General features: G+C 34.4%; 1 protein-coding gene across 2 annotated transcripts in view; it reads left to right on the top strand.

Annotated features, from left to right (window-relative positions):
- Nucleotides 1-22,346: 22,346 nt before the first annotated feature.
- Nucleotides 22,347-25,821, top strand: part of LOC144317399 (cysteine-rich secretory protein 2-like) — a 67,188-nt gene continuing 63,713 nt past the window's right edge. Inside the window, exon 1 of one of the 2 annotated variants that reach the window (XM_077903703.1) lies at nt 22,347-22,375. In XM_077903703.1, coding sequence (XP_077759829.1) covers nt 22,364-22,375 — 12 coding nt within the window. In that variant the 5' untranslated portion in view covers nt 22,347-22,363. The other variant, XM_077903704.1, reaches the window with a different exon arrangement.

Consider the following 25,821-nt stretch of genomic DNA (forward strand, 5'->3'; position numbering starts at 1 on the left):
TGGCAAACTATTACTAAGTGTATGTCATTTGAGCCAAGTCTGTGTTCAGAAACTACCAGGAATTAAGTCACATGGCAATGATGATGACGTCATCCATCCAGTCTATATTTGTCTTTGCACCCATTTATGACAGTGAATGTGACCTAATACACTGTTTCATGAAATTTTTTAAAGATTTATTTATTTATTTATTTATTTATTTATTTATGATAGACACAGAGAGAGAGAGAGGCAGAGACACAGGCAAAGGGAGAAGCAGGCTCCATGCCGGGAGCCAGATGCCGGACTCGATCCCGGGACTCCAGGATCGCGCCCTGGGCCAAAGGCAGGCGCCAAACCGCTGAGTCACCCAGGGATCCCCCTCATGAAATTTTTTCAACTTAGTATTTAAATTCTATAGATCTTGATCACCAAGAGAAAAGAATCTAAAAGAAAAAGCTAAAAATTATAGAACACTTGAAAAATGCAATGATGACAAGATTGAGGACAGATAGATGGTAGATTTCCACTCTGGGTAATTTTCTCAACTGCAGAGATTTCTTTTGCTTTGGTAAATATGTGATATGCAACCATACTAAAGCTGGCCATAAGAACAATTTTCATTGATATAAATTGACTCCATCTCATGGTGACACAATGACCACATACAAATAGATGTTTGCTGCTTATTTCCAGAAAAGTCATCATTAGCATTTAGCACATTTATGGCTTTCCCACTGCTTCATTTACCCACCTTGTAAATACATAGAAAAAAATGAACTCTTACAGAACTTTCGAAAGTATCATTGTGTGCAGAAGCCAGAAGATTCATGTTTTTATGAGCACCAAATTGCTAAACCTTCCCATCAGGTAATAGTAATAAGACATAGCATCATGAACATTTTACTACTACAGAATTTCAGCAGAAATATGAGACTCCTAATCTTCCCAAAGCAAAAATGCCTAGAGTCTGAATGAAAATTGAATCAATCTTAGTAAACATTGAATCTACCTCCTGCTTCTGTGGTAGAAATGAGCATTAGAAATGTTTCATCAATCTATATTTTAAAATTATATGTGTGGATATTTAGCTATGTAAAATATCCCTGTTTATAATGGTATTAAGTGCATCTATAGAAAATTACATGCCTAATTATACAAACACTATGATAAATTCTATGATTTTTTTAAAAAGCAGTATCAACGGTGCTTTGATATGTAGTGTTTTTTTTTTCTTCACATTGTTCCTGGTGGTTCTGTCCTTCACCATTTAAATATTGGATACGTTTACTGAAAAAAAAATTTACTGCTAAAATAACAAACTTTGATGAAGTGGTTATTTTATATATTTTATTGGGAAAAAAATGGTATATACAGCAAAAGGAAACAAAACAATATCCCACAAATACAGAGAACTCAACATCCCTTGCTCAAAACTTGACACAACATATAGAGAAAATAGTGTCAGTATAAAGGATGTAACACTGTCAGTTGTCCAAGCACATCGGACATTTGTTAGATCCCTAACCAATATCAGTAGAAAACATGATGCTGCTTTGTTATATGCCAACTTGAATTGGCCATTTGACCTTTATTGAACATTTAACCAAATCAACAGAAAACATGAAGCCACTTCAATATGGATGAACTTGAATAGACTGAAATACACTTCCCATAATAGTCATTCTAATGAATGTCCGGATGCTTGGGGCCAGGCGGGAGATTCCTGTGGCAGATTTGGAAGGCAGAAGTGAAGTGGGAGCCATTTTGTAGCTCTTGGATGTTGCTGCTGATCCACCGCTTATTAATCAGAAGCAGCAGGTGGGTGGATGGCAACTGCTCCATCTTCCTCTGGATCCTCCTTCATCTTCTACAATATCTGGGTGTAGGAATAATTAACCCCAAGATGAAGGGCCTCAGCTCTCTGTCAGGCATCTGTACCGCTATATAAGTGATATCAAGAATGGACATGATTTAGTGTCCATCCTGGTGGATTTTCAGATCTCGATGTTGGCTCCAGTTTGTCCTGGGTTTCTTTCAATCTCTTTAATCCATTATCCTTCCCAACTGCCTCTGCAGTAGCTTTAATCTCCAGCAGGAGTTGTGAAGAATAAGCCTTACAGAATGAACCTTAGAAGCTAAATTCAGCCTTTCAGCTGAGACTTCAGTCATCTCCACAATTGTGTAAGATCAAATACCTGCAACAAATTGATCTGTATATGGCTCTCAAATACAAAGAAAAAACAAAACAAAACAACAACAACAAAAAAAAAGCACCCACACACATACAAAAACAAAACAAAACAAAAAACAAAAAAAAAACCAACCCTCTCTGGTACTGTACACACTCTTTTTCAGTACTGTCAAGGAGGAAGATCTTCTTACCTTGGGCCCTTCTAGTTGGACTTAGAATCATTTGACGTTAGAGACAGATTAACGAAAATCAAATTGAATGGGTGTATATAAAGGCAATCCACACAGACATGGAATTCCAAAGACAATGAGGTGGCATGAAATTTATATAAGTTAAGGAGAGGGGTAGAGCCTGAGGATTCAAAGGAGAGAAGGTCATTAGCAGGAAGGTGAAAGGAAATGTTTTGAAAATCAAAGCTTGACCTATCACGCAGTTTCTTAAGTAAAGAGAGGAGTCTCTGTTAATAGCTCTCTTTCTGGTATAGGTTCTCCATTCCAATGTAAATTTAGGCAGTTGAGTGGAGGCAAAGAGCTTTTCCTGCAGCGAGTGTGTTTTGATTACTTGAACTCAAAATAATCCTACAGTACACATAGATACTTATCAAGGTGGAACAAATTCTGGTCCCTAAAAGAAAGTTTCAGTGCTTTAAAACAATTTCAAAATATGCAAACTACACTGATCTCTAATATAAAAACAAATTGAAATCAATCACAAAAACATATCTGGAACAGTCTCAAATTTTGTAATCTAAATGATGCACATCTAAAAATGCATGGGGCCTAGAAGAATTCTAATAGAAAATTAGAAAGCATTTTTAATAAAACAAAAAAAATGTATATAAGATTCAAATATCTGCAGGATGCAGTTAAAGAAGTACCTATGAAAAAATTTATTAGACCAAATGCCTATGTAAGAAAAGGATGAAATTATTATTATTATTGTTATTATTATTATTATTATTATTATTCTAGGTAATCAAGACGGTATTTGCATCAAGATACAGAAATGATCAGTGGAACAGAAGAGAGTCCAGAAATAGACATATGTAATCAATTTATTTTCAACCTAGTTGCATTTAGTGGGGAAAGCACAGATCTTTCAACAGATGAGGTAGGAATATTGGATATGCACATGTGTAACAAAATTGAACTTTGACTCATATATGGAAACTTATTAAAAATTAACTCAAAATGATTACTTGGTATAAATGTAACATGTGAAACTCTAGACTGTCTGGAAGAAAAAATAATACCTGGAACCTTTGTAAACCAATATTTGTAAAGATTTCTCTGGAAGAAAAAAAAAATATTTGTAACCTCTGGTAGGCAAAGATTTCTTAGAATCAATACCAAGAACAAGATTTATTTTTAAAAAATTGATCATTACTCTTTTTTTTTTTTTAATTTTATTTGTTTATTCATGAGAGACACAGAGAGAGAAAGGCAGAAACACAGGCAGAGGGAGAAGCAGGCTCCATGCAGGGAGCCCGACGTGGGACTCGATCCTGGATCTCCAGGATCACACCCGGGGCTGAAGGCAGTGCTAAACGGCTGAGCCATCTGGGCTGCCCTGATCATTACTCTTTATCAAAATTAGAAGTGTTTGATTTTGAAATGGCACTATTGAGTAACAGAAACAATTCAAAAATGATATAAATGAATTCAAAATTGCATATGTAATACTGGAACTGTATCCAGATTTATATAAATATTCTGATACACCAACCAAAGACAAGAAAAAAGTATAATTTGAAAAGTTTTGAACAGACAATTCACCAAAGAAGATATACACATAAAGAGGGGAAAAGCAAACAAGAGAAGATGTTTTATAACAGTCACCATTAGAAACATCCACATTAAAATCAAACAGGATACAACTATACACCCATTGGGATGACAAATTAAGAAGATCAGATGACCATGAAAATGTGGAGTAACTAGAACTCCGTGCTCTGCTGAAGGAAATGTTAAATGGTACAACCCCTTTCAAATCGGAGAAGGACAAACATTATATGTTCTCATTCATTTGGGGAATATAATTAATAGTGAAAGGGAATATAAGGGAAGGGAGAAGAAATGTGTGGGAAATATCAGAAAGGGAGACAGAACATAGAGACTCCTAACTCTGGGAAACGAACTAAGGGTGGTGGATGGGGAGGAGGGCGGGGGGTGGGGGTGAATGGGTGACGGGCACTGAGGGGGGCACTTGACGGGATGAGCACTGGGTGTTATTCTGTATGTTGGCAAATTGAACACCAATAAAAAATAAATTTATTAAAAAAAACAGTTCAGCTGCTTCTTAGAAGTTAAACATTAACCAGCCATGGGACTTGACCACTCCACTCTTAATGTATTTAACAAGGAGGAATGAAATCATAGTCCATGCAAATGTTTTTACAGGAATGTTCATAGCATTTTTTTTCTATTGATCCAAAACTAGAAATCACTCAACAGACTATCAACAAGTGAATAAGAAGCTTAAAATTTTCTACATAATATAAATTTTCAGAGTTATGAAATTTCTTTTAGTTCAATTGAAGAAAGATTTGAAAAATTACTGGGTACACAGTACAGTAGTGGAAGTACAGATAGGACAAAACGACAGCCTGTCAAAACCCACTACAAAGCTACTGTTTGGGGTTAAAATTGGGGTTACAATAGCCTGTCGGTAAGGCCAGGATATCCATGAGTCTTCCCAAGAGTACAACATAGAAAGTAAATAACAAAAAAGCAAGCATGATTATGTATACAGGCACACCTCGGAAATACTGTGGGTTTGGTTTCAGACCACTTCAATGAAGTAAATATAGCAATAAGGTGAATCAAATGAATGATTTGATTTCCCAGTGCACATGAAAGTTATGTTTATGCTGTAGTCTATTAAGTGTACAATAGCATATATCTAAAAAAGAGGTACAGATCTTAACTTAAAAATATTTTATTGCTAAAAATGCTATCCATGATCTCAGCTTTCAGCAAGTCATAATCACTGATCACAGATTACCATACAAAATTTAATAATAATTAAAAAGTTTGAAATATTGCAAGATTACCAAAATATGACACAGAGACACAAAATTAGCAAATGCTATTAGCAAAATGGCACTGATAAGACTTGCTAGACACAGAGTTGTCACAAACCTTCAATGTGTAGAAACCACATTATTTGCAAAGCAAAATGAAGACAATCCCACTTTAAAAAAAAAAAGCTTATATGCAGAATACCAATTAGAATAAAAATTAACATGCTTACCACTGAATAATTATAACATACTCCAACAAAAGAGAGTGGTTCAAATAAATTTTTGGTAAAATATCAGCAGAAGCAAGATGAGTATGAAGATATTTTACAAGACAACAAAACAGTTTCATTAAATTCATGTAGGCCTGGTTTTCATGCATTAGTAGACATTTTATATACAATTGTCTCAGTTCACCTTATGACTATATGAAATGTATGAAAAATAATTCCATCTGTGATAACATCTCCTGACACCTTTCACTTTTCTTGCTTTTTAGAATATTAACCTCATAGGTCCAAAGGAAAACAGTATTGCTTTAACCAGATATTTACTCAAATTTTTCCAAGGATTATAGGGAAAGAAAAATTATTTTATAAAAATGGCGATACATTTGCTAGTGTCTGTTCTCAAGATCTTGCATAGGATATCAATTTGGAACTACACAAGCAATTCACAGTAATGTTACCTAATGCTCTATGCATGTTCTTAACCTAAATAATGGCTTTTCAAACACAAGGACAAAGAAAAATTATGTATTTATGTGTAACTTCCAATTCCTGCCCAGATTCTTGTCAATTATACCAAAAATATCTATTCTTAAAAGATTTCCTTCTGAAATAATTAGTGAAATAAATATCTTATTCATATATTAAGATATACTTTAAGTTGCTTGTGGATTCGGAATTCCATTACACAAGATTGCAACTTATTGAAAAATAGCAACAGCTAACCGTCTCTAGAGAGTTAAAAACACCTTCTGTGACATCTCCCCTGATCAGATTCCCACCCCCCCCCCGCCCCCAAATGTGGGGCAATGACTGGGGAGAAGCCAATGGTGCTGGCAGGGAAAGAATTCACCTGAAGCAGAACAAAGGAGATAGAAGTTTATTGAATATGCTGCAAGGTTGCTGTGGGCAGGACAGCTGAGGAGACGCTATATGTCATGAGGCAGTAGTTGGGGGCAGTTTTTAAAGAGGGAACGTGTGGCAGTGTGGGGATATATGGAAATTTCCCTTTCTGGGTAACTGTCTGGTTGTAAGTAGCCCACTCATTTAGAGTCTATGTATATTTTGAAGTGGATCACTTGCTGGGCTTGCCTATATTCAGATGGGGGTTGCTATGGACCCTTTTGCCTTGCTCTACATTCCATTGCTCAAGCCTGTTATATAAAATGGCTTGTACATCCTATGCTTTTAAGACTGAATTTACCTATCATCCAAAAAATTTCAAATTACATATCCACAAATTTTCCATTTGGGAATGAAAATGAGGGAAACAACTACAGGAAGGTAAGAATGAAAATATTTGAAGGACAGTTTCTGACTCTTGATTGCAGTATTTTCAGGGGGGTAAACATTTTAAATATTTTATCTTTAAATTTCCCCTGTCCTCCAATGAAAATGGTGAGCAAAAACATTGTGTGAACACAAGAAGTCAAAAACCCATGTCCAATCTAGATTGAATGTAAATATTTCCCAACTCTTTTTCAAATTTCTTTCTATTTGTTTTGCTTGGCTGCAGTCTCATTAAACAGTAGCTTATGTAATGATATTGACAGAATGTAGTTTCCCCATATGTACTTATTCTGTGTGGCAAAGCCAGGTAGGGGCTTCAGTAAAAGCCTTTGCACTCAAGAATTGATCATGACCTAAGCAGACAGGCAGACACTCAACCACTGAGCCACCCACGTGCCCTGAAAATGGCAATCTTAATTAAACAGCAACAATGATGCCAATAATAGTAATAGTGTTTACTGACTTTTTAAAAGTTCTAAGCACTTTTAATATATCAAAAGTTTGGTTTTCATAAACAAACTTATAATGTAGCAGAAGAAAGGGAGACACAGAAGTGGTAAGCAACTTTCCCCAAATCACATAGTTATTAAATGACAGAGCAACAATTCCAACTCAGTCTAATTTCATTCATAATGTACCCTAGGACAATGCTTCTCAAATTTGAGCATACTAAGAATTACTTGAAGAACTTGGTAAAGCACAGACTCCTGGGCCCCACTTTCTGAGATCCTGATTTGGAAAGTCTGGGGTGGAGACCACTGCAAACTCCCAGCTGAAGCTGCTGCTGCTGCCAGTATTGTCAGCATAGCAAGCTTTAAGTTAGAGAGGCAATTCATAACTGTCTTCATTATGCAGCATCCTAGAAGCTAGACACTCATCTGAGAATCAAGATGTCCTGATTCTAAGTCAGGTGGTGTTGCCAGATAAACCCATATTAACAAACCTAATTCCCAGTTCCTTTGCATCCCATAAAGGATAAGAGAAATTGTCTTTCCACTATAAACCCAATGTGTGGGCAGACGAGGTGCTATAAAACAAAACAAATTTAGAGAAGTCTCAAGTGTACAAAGTGATACACTACATATGTATCATCTACCAGAAGTATCACTCAGGTTTTTGGGCAACCTTTTTCTGGTTCCCTTAACTCTGGACTGGCCTAGAGTACAAGGGTTAGAAATAGAGCAGGCTCTGGAGAGTAATTCTAAGCGGCAGCTTCCTTATGCAAATGACAAAGAGGAAGCAGGTGAATAGAAAAATGATTTTGAAATTTATCTCTTGGACATCTTAGTCTAAAATGTTACTGGAACAAAACATTTAAAATGAATGTCATAGGCCTTCTTAGATTGCAAGTGCTGTAGCTGACACACATATGGTACTTATTATTGGCAGACACTCTTCTAGAACCTTCTTACATTAACTCATTTCATTTCTTCAATAATCTTATAATGTAGATAATAACATCTTTATTTTAAAGATTATAAATCTGAAACTCAGAGAAATTAGGTAGCTTATCTGAAGTTATAAGTACTGGAACCCACATACAAATGCAAATGGACCAATTCCCAGTACCTACTCTTAACTATTTATCTTTCTTAGGAAAAATAGGCCCCAAACCCCTTGGTTTCCAGATGAGCAGGTAAGTATGACTAGGAGATGCTTAACAGGTAAAAGAATGAATGGACGGTATATTTTCTGATTTCAGAAACTTGCATATTGGGGATTAAATACAAAAAAACTAAAAATGAATTGATTTAAATGTTAAACTATAAAAAAAATGAGATGGATGAGATGAAACATTGTGTATTGGTAAAACTGAGTAACATTTCAAAAGGAATATGAGAGCTGAGCTGGTTCATAAACAAAGTATATAGGATAAAGGTATAAAATTAGCAGCTGCAAATTGAAGGAACAAAAATAAGAATGAAGAGACAAACGCAATTGCTAAGCAGAGATCTTCAGAAGAAGAAAAAAATGTCAATCTGCAGGATTAGGAAATGTGAAACTAAAACCACCTGTTAAAGCCAGATTTCATGGCTTATCGCAACAATGATAGTGATAGTGATATTTTTTTTAAATTGTGATTTTAATCATGGATGAACCACACAAAAAAGGAGTATTATAAGAGATTATAATGCCTCCATCAAGATCCCAATGGCATTTCCTACAGAAGTAGAAAATATTATTGTTTTAAAAGATTTTATTTATTTATTAATGAGAGACACATAGGAGAGAGAGGCAGAGACACAGGCAGAGAGGGAAGCAGGCCCCTCAGGGAGCCCGATGTGGGACTCGATCCTGGACCCCGGGATCACACCCTGAGCAGTAGATGCTCCACCACTTAGCCACCCAGTCCCTATAAGTATAAACAGAATAAAGAGGCTGGAGGAGGCTGGTGACTCAGGCAGTTGAGCGACTGACTCTTGATTTCTCAGGGTCATGAGATGGAGCCCCACACTCAATAGGGAGTCTGTTTGAAATTCTTTTCCCTCTGCTTCTCCCCCTGCTCACATGCTCGCTCTCTCTCTCTCTCTCTCTCTGTGTCTCTCATGAATGAATAAATAAAATCTTTTTAAAGATTTTTAAATATTAAAAATAAAATCATTTTATTTATGTATGTATATATATTTGGAATACTATTTATTTATTTTTATTTATATATACTTTAATATATTTATATGTATATATAATAATATATTATTATTTTATTTATATATTTTATATATTTATATGTATATATGTATATGGAATATATATAATGCATATAATGCATATAATGACAGGATTTCCTTCTTTTGTGTGTGTGTGTGTGTGTGTGTGTATATATGTATATATGTATATATATATATATATATATATATATATATATATATATATGGAATATATATGGAATACTATTCTGGCATACAGAAGAAGGAAATCCTGTCATTTGTGACAACACGGCTGGATCCTGAAGGTATTTTGCCAAGTGTCATTAAATCTGACAGAGAAATACAAATACTATAATACCTCACTTATATGTAGAAACTAAACAAACAAACTCATAGAAAAAGAAATCAGATTTGTAGTTACCTGAGGATGGGGAGGGGTTCGGGGATTGGAGGGAGGTGGTCTAAAGGTACAGACTTCTAGTTATAAGATAAATCAATCCTGGGGATGTCATCTACAACATGAGGACTATAGTTAGCACTGCTGTTGGCATGTTTGAAAGTTGCTGGAGAAGTGGATTCCAAAAATTCTCATCACAAGGAAAAACTTTTAACCACATCTGAAAATTAATGTTAACTGCACTAACTGTGGTGATATTCTCTAATGTATTTATGTCACCTTATTGTGTGGCACACCTTTAACTTATATTGAGTTGTATGTCAATTATGCCTCAATAAAATTGGGAGAAAATATATATATATATATATATATATATCACCCAGCATTTACAGTTGCCGCATCTATCAGTTCTTGAATATGAGTTGCCCCAGAGAAGAGTTTACTGCCATAAATAAGGACAATTTTTAGAGAAAACAACAGACAGTAGAAGCTGTCTGTGGCCAAGACTTCCAGCTGCTGGAGGAGTGAGTCTTTCAGTGCAGAAAAGGATATGGATAATGCATCACAGCATGCATGCATGCAAGCATCCCTGAGTTAGCCAATAAATTTCAGATCTAAGCACTTGTTAACTTGGTCATAACAGGCAAGATTCGCCTCATGGTTCAGAAAATTCATTCACATGAAGGTTAATCCTAGAACATGACCACAAGATGGCAGCATATACATATGATAGTTAAACTTTTTAGCCATCAAGGAAAATTACTGAGACTGATATCCTAAAATTATTCTGAAGAGTAGCTAAATGATTTCATAAAAACTTACAGTAAACAAACAAAAACTTCCAACACTTTGTTGACAGTCTGTTGCAGTCCTTCAAGGGGACATACACAAAGAGGGAAATGAGAGTGTTAAGGAGGTGATTTGTCCCACACCCTCTGAGAAGTTTTATCCTTTATCTTACTTGTAGAACAGCAATTGCTGACACCCACCTAATAACATAACTGTGCCTCGGTTTTCTCATTTGCAATTAGGGATAATAGTACTAGTGCCTCCCTTGTAAGGAAGCTGTGAGAATAAAGCAAGGGAAAATATGTACTGAATCCATAACAGATCCTGCTATATAGTATTAGCTATTAATTTTTATTTTTCATAATTTGTAATTGAGGTGCCTGACATTGTACTGTTTTTATAAATAATATAATATAAGTTACATAATTTCCACAATTTTTCTAATATAAGTTGTCATTTATTAATTGTGCATGTGGTAAAAGATTCAACATATCACGTTTGTTATTTCATGGCATATTACATCTTTGGAACAAACTTTGGGTGTGAATAATGGGACACGTCTATAGATGCAGAAACTGAGATACAAAGAAATGAATTAAACGTGTCTAAGGTAAAACTGCTAATAAATGTCTGGGCTGGGTTTCTAACCCCTGCTCTGATTGGCCGGCATCATTTCTGTCAACTCTGTACTATATCTGAACATTATTGCCGAATTTCGATTTTGCAAATTCAGTGGATGATACATTAAATTGCAATCTTTTTCTTCCTCTTCCATCCAAAATATTAAAGAATATTCTCATTATTTAAATTTTTGGTTTACATATTCCTAAGAATGGGATGCAATGGAGCAGAAACCATTTTTTGCCTTATTTTTTAAAATTCAAATTCAATTAATTAACATTTAATGTATTATTGGTTCCAGAGGTAGAAGTCAGTGATTCATCAGTCTTATATAACATCCAATGCTCATTATATCAGGTGTCCTCCTAAATGCCCATCACTCAGTTACCCCATTCCCCCACACCCCTCCCCTCCAGTGACCCTCAGTTTGCTTCCAATGATTAAGAGTCTCTTAGGTTTGTCTCTTTCTCTGATTTTGTCTTGTCTTATTCTTTCCCCTCTTTCCATATGAACCTCTGTTTTATACAAACAATTTAAAATCTAATACGTGGATATGTAGATATAGTCATTTTAGTGCATGTGAAATAACATTTATGAAAACAACATTCCTACTTATAAAAATTGTGGAAATTATGTAACTTAAAAGTAAACAATAAAAGAAAGAGATAAATTAAAACACTATAGAAAGTAAAGAAAATATATTATTTATAAAGAAAAAAATACCTGTTTGACATCAGATTTCTCCAGGATACTGCATAGTAGAAAATATAGGAAGAACGATGGATAACTGACTTAAAAAAAAATGTGATGTCTGTATGTGCCTGTCCTTGGGAAAGAGCCAAGATAGGAAAAATACTGCAATGTTAAAGACATATCCACAGTATATTAATAGTGCCAGACAAACATAAATTACTTTGGAGAGTCAGGAAGCCACAAGTTAGAATGAGAAGGATTTTGCCAAATAAACAGAATTGCAAATGGTATGATTATTTGAGGACAATAGAACAGCACGAGACCAACCAACTTAAAATGCATGGAAGGCTTAGGGGTATTGAGAGTACTGATGTGGGGAAAGTGAATGCTAGAAATATTTGCTCAAATTTTAACATTTTGAGATGAATCAATACTCCAGTTCTACTAATTTTTTTAAATTTCTTTACTCATTTTAATTCAATATTTGGATAAAAGAAGATTATGTGCATCACAAAAGTAAGACACACTTCTCTCCATTCTGTGTCATACATACAATACAGTCCATGGATAGACTATCCATTGGTTGTATTGGATCTATCTGTGGACTGTATTGGTTTATCCATTATTGGTCTATCCACGGATTGTACTGATCTTTTGAGTAATGTCAAGAGAGAGTCATCAGGAAAACTCAACTCATTTATGTAACTACAGATGCTGTGATTGCTTTTAGCTAACAATGTTAGCATTTGGTTATGGAAAGTTACAGCCCAGTCATACTGCATAAAAATTGCAGGTGTTGTAAAAGAAAAGTCCCACAGAATGTGATCATTTGCAAATCAAGTCTTCTCCCCTTTCCAATTGCTTTCAGAAAATTCTGAAACACTGAAGTTGCATATCAACTTTAATGATGGTACTAGTAGTATAAATACAGACATAGTATATTGGAAAAGATAATCTCAAAAGTGAAAGGATGCCACAAACACACACACACACACACACACACACACACACACACACACGTCTTCCTTACAATCAAAACCAAGGCAATATTTTTAGCAAACAATATCTATATCTGTTTTACATGCAGGTATTAATATGACCACATGTGAATAATCTTGATTTTTTTAAAAGATTTTATTAACTTATTTGAGAGAGAGAGAGATAGCAAGAGAGAGCAAGACTGGGGGGAGGCAGAAGGAAAAGGAGAAGCAGGCTCCCCGCTGAGCAGGGGACGTGACATGGGGCTCAATTCCAGGATCCAGGAATCATGACCAGAGCCAAAGGGAGACACACCCAAATAGCTGAGCTACCTAGGTGACCCAAATAATCTTGGCATTAAAAAAAAAAAAAAAACATTTTAAACTATGGATATATATTAACCACTTGCTAATTATTAATTGTATAATAATGTTAGTCTTTCAGGTTTCATCCTCTAACTAGGTGTCATCTATTTGTGGGAAATAACCTTTCCTACATAAAATACTTTATAGGACTGATAGAGAAGCTCCTGCATCTCCAGTCTCATTGTGTACTGAATTCTTTCTTACAAAAAATATTTTCTATAATAAAAACCTTTTCAAAAATACTTTAAACAAAGTAGGATCTATTTTTCCACTTAGAGTAAGCCAGGTTTTCAAAATCATGTTCTATATTAACTGCTTTCTTTTACCATTAATTTTGATCCAAATTCTGTTATAATCCAAATGTCTAAATATACAATGTTTGTATTTGGATTTTCTCTTCTGCCTCCCTGGTCTATTTAAATCACCCTGTGACTTTTTCTCAATTATGACTTAATATTTATTTTAATATCTGATAGAGTAAGTAGTCCTTATTTTATCTTCTTATTTAAAAATTAATGAACTGTTTCATTTTAAAATGATAGTTTGACTTAAGTTTATCCTCCAATTTAAAAATGTCCTACTAGATTATGATTGCCACTGCATTAATTTACATGTAGTTTGAGGAATATTTGTTTCTTTCATTACCATTTTACCCATGAACGTAATATATTATTTTTCCAGATTCCTTTTTAAGTTCTTTGATAGAGTTTTAAATTGTTCTTTAAAATTGCCAATGATGCGGCACCTGGGTGGCTCAGTCATTAAGCATCTGCCTTTGGCACAGGTCATGATCTCGGTGCTGGAATTGAGCCCCACATAAGGCTCCCTGTTCAGTGGGAAGCCTGCTTCTCTCTCTCCTCCCCACCTGTGCTCTCTCACTATCTTTGCTGCTCTCTGTGTCTCTTCTCTCCAATAAATAAGTAAAATGAAATTGCCAATGAGTTTCACTTTGACTAAATTTTCTTTATTTCATTTATTAAAGTGGAAGGGCAGTTATTAAAGCTCATAAGATCTGACAAAGTGATAAAAATATAAAAAATGGTACTATATATAAAATATATAAACAGTATATAAATATACATACAAACATACATTCTCCTACTGCAAATGTTCAGCAAAAATTATTCGTATGTCTTTCAAGTGAATTTTATATTTAAATTTATTAGTAGTTCATCAAGGAAACCATATAAAAATTTAGATGATCAAAAAAATGGTTTTGGCTAAGGCTCTAATGTTGGTTTCCCAAAAATATTCTATTTTGACATCTTAATGACCCACACAATGCTATTTGGAGGCTGGATTTGGAGAGGTGATTATGTTATGAGAGCAGAATGTTCAAGAAATGGAATTAATGCTCTGATAGAAAGTTACCTTGCACCTGCAATCATGTGGGGACGTAGCAAGAAGTCAGCAGTCTGTGAACTAGATGTCCTTTCACCAGGACCCAATAAAGCACACTGTAATCTTGGACTTTCATCAAGAACTATGAGAAATAGTTTTCCGTTATTTAAAAGCCATCACTCTAGGGTATTTTGTTATAGCAATCCTAACAAACCAGGGCAGTATTCCAATAAATAGACAAAAGCTACAAGGAAATGTTTTTTAAATTTAGTCATATATTATTTACTACAGAAAACTCTAAAAATTGTGATTGTTATTTAGGCTGTGATCTTTCTAACATTTTGTGTCCTTCTTATTTCATATGGCTCATTGATTTGTTCTGAAAGTATAATTTTTTTTCCTGGTGAAAGAATCTATCCAGAGCTTGTTTGTTTTGTTTTGTTTTGTTGTGTCTTTTTCTGTTTGTTTGTTTTCTAAAACAGCCTCAAAAGAAACAAATATTTTAACTTTTTCATTACTTAAAGTATCTTTATTTTATTATCTTATTTAAAATGCAAATACAAGACTTAAAGTTTTTGTTTAAAATGTTCTTTTCCAAGGAGCACCTGGGTGGCTAGTCAGTTAAGTGTCAGACTCTTGGTTTTGGTTCAGGTCATAATCTCAGGGTCATGATCTCAGGGTCATGACATCTAGCCCCGTTGTGGGGCTCCACACTCGGTGCTCAGTGCAGAGTCGCTTGAGATCCCTGTTTCCCTCTTCCTCTGTTCCTCTTCCCATTCACACTCATTCTAAATAAATAAATACATGAAATATTTTTTTTAAAACCTTCAAAATAAAATGTACATTTCCTTAAAAAATTAAAAGGTATCTCCTCATTTTCCTATTTTTACTTTGAAAAGTTAGATGTTGATTTCAATCTATCCTATCATGGAGTTTATTTTTCCTTTACGGAAATTTTAAATATTTTCTTCCTGGATTTGATTTTGTTTAAATTTACTGTGCTAAATATGTTTGTTTTAAAACATAGTTATTTCACATAGTATATTATAACCTCTTTTAATTTGAGATCATGTGTCATTATTTTATTGTATATTATTTTCTCCAATATTTTATATTTATTTATAATTTCTCTATTTCTATGACCTTCTAAATGAATATTAAAGTTTTCTTTAGTTTCATATATCTTAAGTTTATTCTCATCTCTCTGACATTTGGTCCCTTTCATTCTGGATTTCTGCACACTAATATTTATCTGCTCACTAATTCATTCTTGACTGATTTTTATGTCTCATGTATTATATAATCTGCTTCTTTCGAGTTTCTCATTTCAACTGGTGTTTTTTATTCCCAATACCAGCTAGTTATGTTTTATAATCACTTGATTGTCATTCAGGTTTGCATTATACTTATTTCCCTTAAAGATTTTTGTTGAGTTCATTTTAAATTTGTATTGGCTTTTTATTTTTATTTATTTTTTTATAAATTTATTATTGGTGTTCAATTTGCCAACATACAAAATAACACCCATTGCTCATCCCATCAAGTACCCACCTCAGTGCCCATCATCCAGTACCCCCCCCCCCCGCCCACCTCCTTCCACCACCCCTAGTTTGTTTCCCAGAGTTAGGAGTCTTTCATGTTCTGTCTCCCTTTCTGATACTTCCCACTCATTTTTTCTCCTTTCCCTTTTATATTGACTTTTTAATACTTAGGTTTCTTTTGGAATATTTTGTCTATTTGTTGTCTTTCTCTCATAATCCTGGGGATATTCAGATATATTGAATTTTTCCCTAGGCATATTATTGTTAGTTTAGTTACTTATATCTCCAGGAATCAGAAGGATTTCATGTTGACTTTATGTTTTGTGGTTTGCTTGGTGGAGTTGGAAAAGGACATTTGCTCTGAAAGGTTTTATGTTACAGTTGATAGTCATCTGCTCCCTACCGTCTGTCCCCACAAATGGAAATTTCTTGTCCTCAAGATTACATTTCTGAATCTCTGTCTCAACTTCTCTTCCTGGCTGGCCGCATGTCTTTTAATTGCCAAGGCTAGAGGCTGCTAGAACTAAGTATATTTGTTGTTCTGGGTTCTTGGCTCCTCACTCTATCTGCCTCCAGCATCATCTCAACATTACTCATAACTGGCAAAGGAAGAGCAACACATATTTAGACTCTATCTCTAGGACACCACTGTTCTTAGGATTAGGGTACAAGTTTATTCTTTCTCCTTTAAGTTTTTAAAGGAGAAAGCTTTCATTTTAAATGAAAATTTCTTTTCATTTGATGTCTTACTTTGATGACTGCTTTGACCTAAATTCCAAACCTAATCAGCATGAATTTCATGAAACTTCACATCTCTTCCAACTGTTACCCCAGTTAAGCCCATCTTTTCTCAGTCACTGGCTTGACCTCCATGGGGCATGAGGGAGAGAGAAACCATGTAACAACAATCCTATACAACAGCTCATCTCCTCTCCTTGGACTTTCAAAATCTCCTGCTGAGGCCATGTTTTTGTAACCCCCACCCCGCCCCTCTGCAAAAAAAGTGATCCCACCATCTTAGGATCCATCTACATTACATCTGTTTTACAACTAAAAAAGAGGCTCTCTTAAAATTCCTGTCTCATTTCTGTCATCTCCAGAGTTAGATGAAGAACAGAGAGTAAGCATCTGTTGCTTGTGTCTCCACCTTATAGGAATTTGATATTGTCTGACTGTGTTTTGGAGTATATATATTCTTAAAGGATATTCCTGTTAAGGCTGTCAGGATTAATTATTCTTGTCTCCTTCATGGTCTAGGGGGAAGAAAATTGTTCAGTTCCTCTACTTAATGCTGGAAACACAGACCAGCATTCTCATTCTTTCTTTCGATTAGCTAAATGTTACATTTTGCAGACCTCTAGAGGATATAACATCACTGTGTTGAAGGATGAAAAGGTTTGTTTTATGAGATGTCAGTGGCTAATTGCTATAGGCACAGTCTTCTATTTCCTATAGAAAGTTGTAAATTCTGCAGTTAATAAAATTAAGGTAAGAAAATGAGATCCCTGAGTGTGTATATTAGAAGACAATTGTGCAGGCATTTAGAAGGTGTTTTCAAGTTTTAGATAACCAATATATTACTTTATCTTATGACAAAAACAATTTTAAAGCTAAATTTTAAAAAATCTTAATAATTGAAGTATCATGAGAAAAATAACTATTAGTATGAATCTGAACTCTAGTTTCTAATTATTTTTTAAAGATTTTAATTGAAAGAATCACTTTGAAACACAAATCAAAAGTTTTAGATTACAATTTTCTCTATTTCTGGGGACAAAACTACATGTTGAACTCTTATGTGAATATGAAACTCAACCTAATCTCAGCAATACACCAATCCTTTCTTAAGGATTAATTTAAGTTGGAGATGATTTGCTTTATTTATTTTTAAATGATTCTAGTTTACATCAATTTAATAAAATTAAAATTCCATCTTAGTCCTCATATCATGAGTTTGTCCCATTCCAAGCTTACCTGAGTTAGTAAGTAGTAACAGAGTTCAGTAAGAATTTAGTGTGCGGAGATCCTATAAAATATATATATTTGTGATCTGGGTGATTCAGTCATTTCATTCTGTCCCTATATTTATCTGAGGCCCTTTGCATTCATTAAGAAAACAAAGACAGCTCAGGTACCAAATTTCAAACCTGAAAATAATAGAAATCATCAGTGCAATGCCACAAATCATGTTTGACCTATTCCTGGTCTCCTCTTTGCTTTTGGGAGGTCATGATCAATTCATCTCTCATAGCTCAAATTCCAATCTTACCACTTCTAACACGTGCCCTTGAGAAAATTGCTTATCCTCTGTAAATCTCAGCTCTTTCATCTGTAAAAGGGAACAGTGGACAGATTGCAGCAGTTTCAAAGAGGATTAAATGAGATCTCACATGTCAAGCTGCTGTCATGGTGCCTAGAATATAAAAAATGCTCAATAAATTATGGTAGTTGGCATAAGCATTATTTAAAAAAAGAAAATAGTCTCTATTTGACAAACAAAACTTAAACAATACTAAATTGCCTTAATATTTAATAATTTGTCCTAATATTTATGCAATAGTAGTATGTTAGCGAGAAGCATAAATAGGTAAATCAATAAAATATTAGGCAGATAAAACAAATACTTCAAAATATTTGCGTTGTTCATCTATCCACAGTATTACTGTATGATTCTTTCAATTTGTTAATACTAATTCTGTTTGATTAATCAGGAAAGAGGATTACACCACTACTTTTTTACCTTTAATAATAATGATAAGAGCTCATAGAAATTTTTTTCCAATGCAAGTTAGTAGCTCGTGGCTAGTTTCCTAATAGAGATTACTGCTTCATAAAAGGAAATGTTAATATTTAATAATAAATTTATTCTTTTTTTCATAAAACAAATTATTAAATTTCCCTATATGCATACAGATTATTGGTCATCATTATTGCCCAGACCCTGTACAAAGCATAGTGGAATGCACATTCCATATAAATTTTAACAGAAATGTGAATTGAAGTTAAATTGCACTAAATTTTCAGCCACTTACTAATAGGACAGATAATAGATTATTTCCATTTCTTATGTCATTTTTTAAAGTAGATTTTTATGCTATTTTTTAAAAATTCGCCCTCTCTATAAAAATACATGCTATTTTTCAGTACACACAGATATTTATTAAGATAGAATATATTCTGGTCCTTATAATATATCTCAATGTTTTAAAATTTATTCACAGCTCATATGATCTCTGACTATAGTGAAAATAAATTAGAAATCAATTATAGAAACATATCTGGAACAGTCTTTCTTTAAATTCATTTATTTACTTACAGAGACACACAGAGAGAGGCAGAGATATAGGCAGAGGGAGAAGCAGGCCCCCTACAGAGTCTGATGCGGGATTCAATCCCAGGACCCTAGGATCACTCCCGGAGCCGAAGACAGATCTCACTGAGCCACCCAGACATCCCTATCTGGAACATTCTTCATAAGTTTTGGAAACTAAATAACTCACAACTAAATAACTCATGAAGCCCGAGACAACAATGGAAAATTGAGAAACTACTTGAACTAAAGGAAAATAAAAACAAGTATTCAATAATTTTGGATAAAATTAAAGCAGTGCTTACTGGAAAATTTATGTTACTAAATGCCTATGTTAGAAAGAAGGATTATTTTATAATTCTAGGTTATGAAGATAATATACTATTTTCATCTAGACCTAAGTGATCAATTTATTTTCAACAAAATTGCAAAACATACCATTGAAAAAGGATGCATAAAAACTGAACTTTAATTCATACACTGAAACTTAAAAGTTAACTCAAAATGGATCCTTGACATAAATGTAGGCTTTCTTTCTTTTTAAGATTTTATTTATTTATTCATGAAAGACACAGAGAGAGAGGCAGAGACATAGGCAGAGGGAGAAGCAGGCTCAGGAGCCCGATGTGGGACTCCATCCGGGGACCCCAGGATCAAGACCTGAGCCAAAGACAAATGCTCAACCGCTGAGCCACCCAGGTGCCCCTTCCTTAACATAAATGTAACATCTACAACATCTGGAAGAAACAAGAAAAAGTATTTGTGACAGATGGTAGGCAAAATTTTCTTAGAATCAATGAAAAATAAAGTTCATAATGAAAAAATTGATAATTTGGATTTTTTTTCAAAACTAGGACTATGTAATTGATATTGAAAGGATACTTTTGAGCAACAAAAACACAACTGCATAACTTGTAGAAATTACTTCAATATTGCATACATGATACTGGAGTTGTATTCAGATTTACATAAAAAGTCTAACAACAAAAAGACCAAAAAATATATATAAATTGCAAAGTTTTGAACAAATGCTTCACCACAGAAGACACAGACAGGAAATAAACACATGAAAAGATATTCAGCATCATTTATTATTCAAGAATTCCAAATTAAATGATGAGATAGAACTATAACCCATTGAAACAAAAATTAAGAAGACTAAGTGTCCACAAGAAAGAATAGAAATTGGAACTCAAATGTCCTGCTGGTGGAAATGTTAAATGCTGCAACCATATTTGAAAATGGTAGGTTCGGGGATCCCTGGGTGGCTCGGGGGTTTAGCGCCTGCCTTTGGCCCTAGGGCGCGATCCTGGAGTCCAGGGATCGAGTCCCACGTCGGGCTCTCGGCATGGAGCCTGCTTCTCCCTCTGCCTCTCTCTCTCTCTCTCTCTCTCTCTCTCTCTCATGAATAAATAAATAAATCTTAAAAAAAAAAAAAAAAGAAAGAAAACGGTAGGTTCTTAGAAGTAAAAAAGTAACCATCAGACTTTTCCATTCCACTCCTAACGAATTAACCAAGAAAAATGAGATCATATATCCTTACAAACATTTGCACATGAACGTTCATTACAACTTTTTCTTTGATTATAAAAAGCCAGAAACTAAATACAAGAACCAGTGAATAAGAGCCATCTGATTTTCTAGGTACTATAAATAATTAGAAATAAGTTTCCCCTTTGTTCAGTTGAACAAGGATTTGAAAAACTACTAGGTACACATGGGCATGAATACATCAGCCTGTCAAAACAGCCTGGAGCCCCTTTTTGTGATTATAATTAGAGATATACAATAGAAGTGTTGCCAAAGCCAGGAAATCTTTGTCTCCTAGTTGAAGATGTAGAAAGTGAGTAACAGAAAAGTAAGCGTGACAGTCTATATTCAGAAAAATGATTAGAATAAAAATTAAGTTACCCACTGCTGCAAAGTTGTAACACACCCCACCAAAGTAGAGTGACTTAAATAAATTGTTATAATTGTTATTAGAATGTTAGCAGAAGCTGGAGTTGAACCTGCACAGCAATGTGTAGTAATATTATCTAATTCCCTATGCACACTCTTATCTTAAAACAATAGTTTTTCAAACAACTGCAAAAAAATTATATGTATATGTAAACATGCAGATCTCTAGATTCTTCCCAATAATAGAGAAAATACTATTATGTTCTCAAAGGAATTCCTTTTGAAATAATTAGAGCTCATTTATAAGATATACTTTAAATTACCTGTGGATTCTTAAATTTATTAAGCAGATCAAACTTTCTAAAAAATAATGCCAATAGTTAATGGCTTTCCTAGTCCTTGGACATTGAATCCATCTATATTCCATAAAATTCCATATTAACTTGTCTGCAGATTTCCAATTTGGGAATGTGTTTCCAGATTGATATCCTATACAGAATTTGAAAGGAGACACACACAAAAATTTATGATCATCTCTATAAAATAATTCTTCCTTTCCCTATATACTCAAAGAAATTAAATTTGAGAATAATTTCTGTTTAAAGCAACATTGTTTTCCTTTGGACCTACTCCTTGAAGTTTTAGCTCTAGCAAAATCTTTATTTGTAATTAATGAGATCAATATTTAAAAATAGCAAAATTAAAAGTTGTCAGGAAATGTAACTGCAGATATTCCCATACATTACATAGTCACAAAATGAACTGATAGAACTCTGAGTATCAACTTATTTATTGTAAAATCTCTACAAATCTATGAAAAGTCCTGCATGAATTAATGGAATGTGTTTTCCTTCTTTGTCAATCTCTTTGTACTCATTTCTTGCTTAACTTCTGTGCTCTGTCTTATCTTTTCTCTATAATCCCTCTGAATAGAATGTGCTCATCTCATGCTTTTCAGTTATTCAAATTCATATTTCCTGACCTGAGGCAGAAATTCAGGTGGCATAAATTGCTCAAGAATTGTATTGCCTGCCCTACAGAAGCAGTTCAATACCTGAGCCAACCACTACTGATGTTTAATGTGGTAAGAACAAGAGATAAATATACTTTCCCAGATTTTTAAGCTGCTTTGGTTTCCTTGGTGTGGAAAGTTCAGATAAAAGTTGAGGTATTTTTGAGGAGAGAGACACAAAACACAATGCAGAGGAAGGCAGGCATGACTGTCAGGTGGACCCCCTGGATTTGATTTCCACATATTTTGGGCCTTCTGAACTGGAACTTGTGGCCACTCTGCTGGAAGGATCTGCAGTGCTGGAGGACGCTGGGTTTGGAGTAGAAGGGTGAGTAAGGGGCTACAACACTCTAAACGTGATAGACAATGTGGAGACTTGGAGCAGTGCATTAGCAATGTGGTCTTTGTCCGAGGTGAAGGCAGATCCCTCCTGAATATCATGCTTTACCAGGAACCCACACCATGAATGAATGGCTAAATGAACAAATGTTTACCTCAAGGTCCTTGCATGATGAACACCTTTGTGTGGTTGCTTTCAAGTCATGGGTCCTGTTACAACCCAAAGACTTCTCTCATTTGCTTTTACCTTTCTCCATCAGCTTGCAGCGACAGAGACTAAAACTTAGTTCATTTGATTTCAGACTTTGCACATCATCTCCTACTCAATTTCTCACCAAATCTGAGCACCACAAATTCACTTACCTGTAAGAGAGGGCATTGCCAGCAGAGATGCTACTGAATTTGCCTCCTTTTATGTAGGATGTTGCATATATGATCAGTGATGGACTTCAAAAACTAAAAATAAGAAAACATCCTGGAACAATATTTACCAGTCTGGAGAGCACAATCAGTCTGGAGATTACTTGTGGAAGAAATATGAATTTGGCATATTATCCAGTTTCATGGTCAGATATAATTGAAGGCAGGTATTATTATGAGTCTAAATATTTCCAGAAAGAGAAATAGACATCATTAGATCAGAACACAGCAACTAACTATTCTATACAGGCAACCTGTATGTTGGAAAATACACACATTGTTTAAGTGATATAAGCATGTATGACAAAAAGGTGGGAACAACTAAAAGTCATTCTACCAACTCATTGCATATGTCCACCTGGCCCACTGCGTTTCTCTCCTTACACATTTGATTTTATAGGAATTCACAAAATTGTAAAATGTCAGTCTCATTTGTAAATTACATTTGTCATATTTATAAATAATAAAAATAATAGCCTTTACTTTTTTATAGTACAGAGATTCCCATAAAGTACATCATATTTACCACTTTAAAATTATGTGGCATTTATGCTCAGTGGCATAACATATGTTCACATCATAATGCACTCATCACCACCATTCACCTGCAGAAATGTTTAGCCTTCCAAACTCAAACTGTACTCATGAAACTGTAACTCTTTATTTCCCTGGGTCCTCAGCTCCTAGGAACCACATTCTGTTTTCTCTATTTATCAGTTTGACTGTGCTAGGTACCTCATAAATGGAAACACACAGTATTTGCCCGTTTGTGATTGGCTTATTTCACAGAGTAAATATCCTGAAATCTGTGTTCATGCGTGTTGTATTATGTGTCAAAATATCATTCTTTTTTAAAGCAGAATTATATTCCATTGTGTATAGACCACATTTTGTTGATCCACTATTCTGTGAATAGCCATTTGGCTTATTTTCCCCTTTCAGCTATTCCAAATTATGTTACTCTAAACATGTGAGCAAATATCTCTGCGTTTCTGCTTCCAATACTTTTATACACAAAAATAAAAGTGCTGTATTATGGGTAGTTCTATTTTTAATTTTTGGAGAAACCACCATACTGTTTTTCATAGCAATTATACATTTTTATATTCCTACCAAAAGTTTTCAAGAGTTCCAATTTCAACACATCCTCACCAAGACCTGGTATATTTTGGGCTTTTTGTTAGTAACAATTTAATGGGTATAAGCTGGCACCATATTGGGGTTTTGATTTGCATTTCCCTAATGATTTGTGATATTGCACATCTTTCATGGGCTTATCAGCCATTTTGTATGTATTCCCTGGATAATGTTTATTCAAGTCATTGGCCCATTTTTTAAAATTTATTTTTAATTCTAGTATAATTAATGTACAGTGTTCTATTAGTTTCATGTGTATAATACTGATTCAACAATTCTACATGTTACTCAGATTTTAAAAGATTTTATTTATTTGAGAGACAGAGAGCACGAGCATGTGTGTGTATGCATAAGCAGAGGAAGGGGTGGAGGGAGAGGATGAAGCAGACTCCCTGCTAAGCAGGGTAGCCTGACCCAGGGCTTGATTTCAGGACTCTGAGGTCATGACTTGAGCAGAAGTTTGATGCTTAATTGCCTGAGTCACCCAGGTGCCCCAAGATTTTTAAAAAATTTTAATTGTAGTTGTGTTGCAGGAGTTCTCTATATGTTCTGGATACTAACTCCTTCTCAGATCTATTTTTTTTTTGTGCATATAATTTTTCCCATTCCATCGGTAGCATTTTCACTCTGTTTATTGTGTCCTTTACTACACAGAAATTTGTAATTTGATATCATCCAATTTATCTATTTTTATTTTGTTGCCTGTGCTTTCAGCCTCATATCTGATAAATCATTACCAAGTCAATGCCATAAATTTTCTCCCCCATTTTCTTCTAAAGTTTTACAGTTTTGAAGCAAGAAAGCTAGGTTCCTGTCTCACAGAGTCAAAGAATGAATCTTGTGAAAGAAGAAGAGAATACAACAATAGAGTTTTTACTAAGCAAGAATACAGAAAAACCTCTCAGAAGTGAGGGGAGTCCTGGCAGGGTTGCCACTGAAGGTTTTTAGGCTGATATTTTATTGAAAACTTGATCAGAGAGCTTGTGGTTTTGAGATTCTTTTGCTGTCTTTGTTTGAGCAAGGACAATTGATAACACCCTTCATGACTTACTTCTTTGAGGTTTGGTCATTTTCTGTGATCACACTGTACCTGCTAAAGGAAAATAATCCCTAACATCTGGGGCCATGTGGTAGGAAATAGATCTTATCTCTAGTTCACTCTTTTAGAGCCTAGTCAAGGGCCCCTTATCTCTCCCTGCCTATACCTTAACCCTTTTCTTATTCAGTTTTGCTCTTATATTTAGGTTGTTGATACATTTTGAGTTAATTTTTAAATGGTATAAGGTCAGGGAGGACTTCATTCTTTGGCATAGGGACATATAGTTTCCCCAATATTGTTTCTTGGAAACACTGTTTTTCCCCCATTAAAAGGCTTGGGACTCTTTTTGAATATCATTTGACAATATATATAACAGTTTATTTCTGGGTTTTCTATCCTTCCCAATAGTCTATATGTATGTCTTTATGCTAACACTACATGGTGTTTATTACCCTACATCCTTTGATATTTATATAAAATATAAATATAACCAAGCAAACATCATTATGTTATTGATTTTCCACTTGAGTTTGAAGGAAAAAGAGAATGAGTCGGGGTCAATGATAGCCATTTGTGGTTCTTA

This window comes from Canis aureus, chromosome 7, assembly GCF_053574225.1.
Source record: "Canis aureus isolate CA01 chromosome 7, VMU_Caureus_v.1.0, whole genome shotgun sequence".
In the NCBI taxonomy this organism is placed as follows: Eukaryota; Metazoa; Chordata; class Mammalia; order Carnivora; family Canidae; genus Canis; species Canis aureus.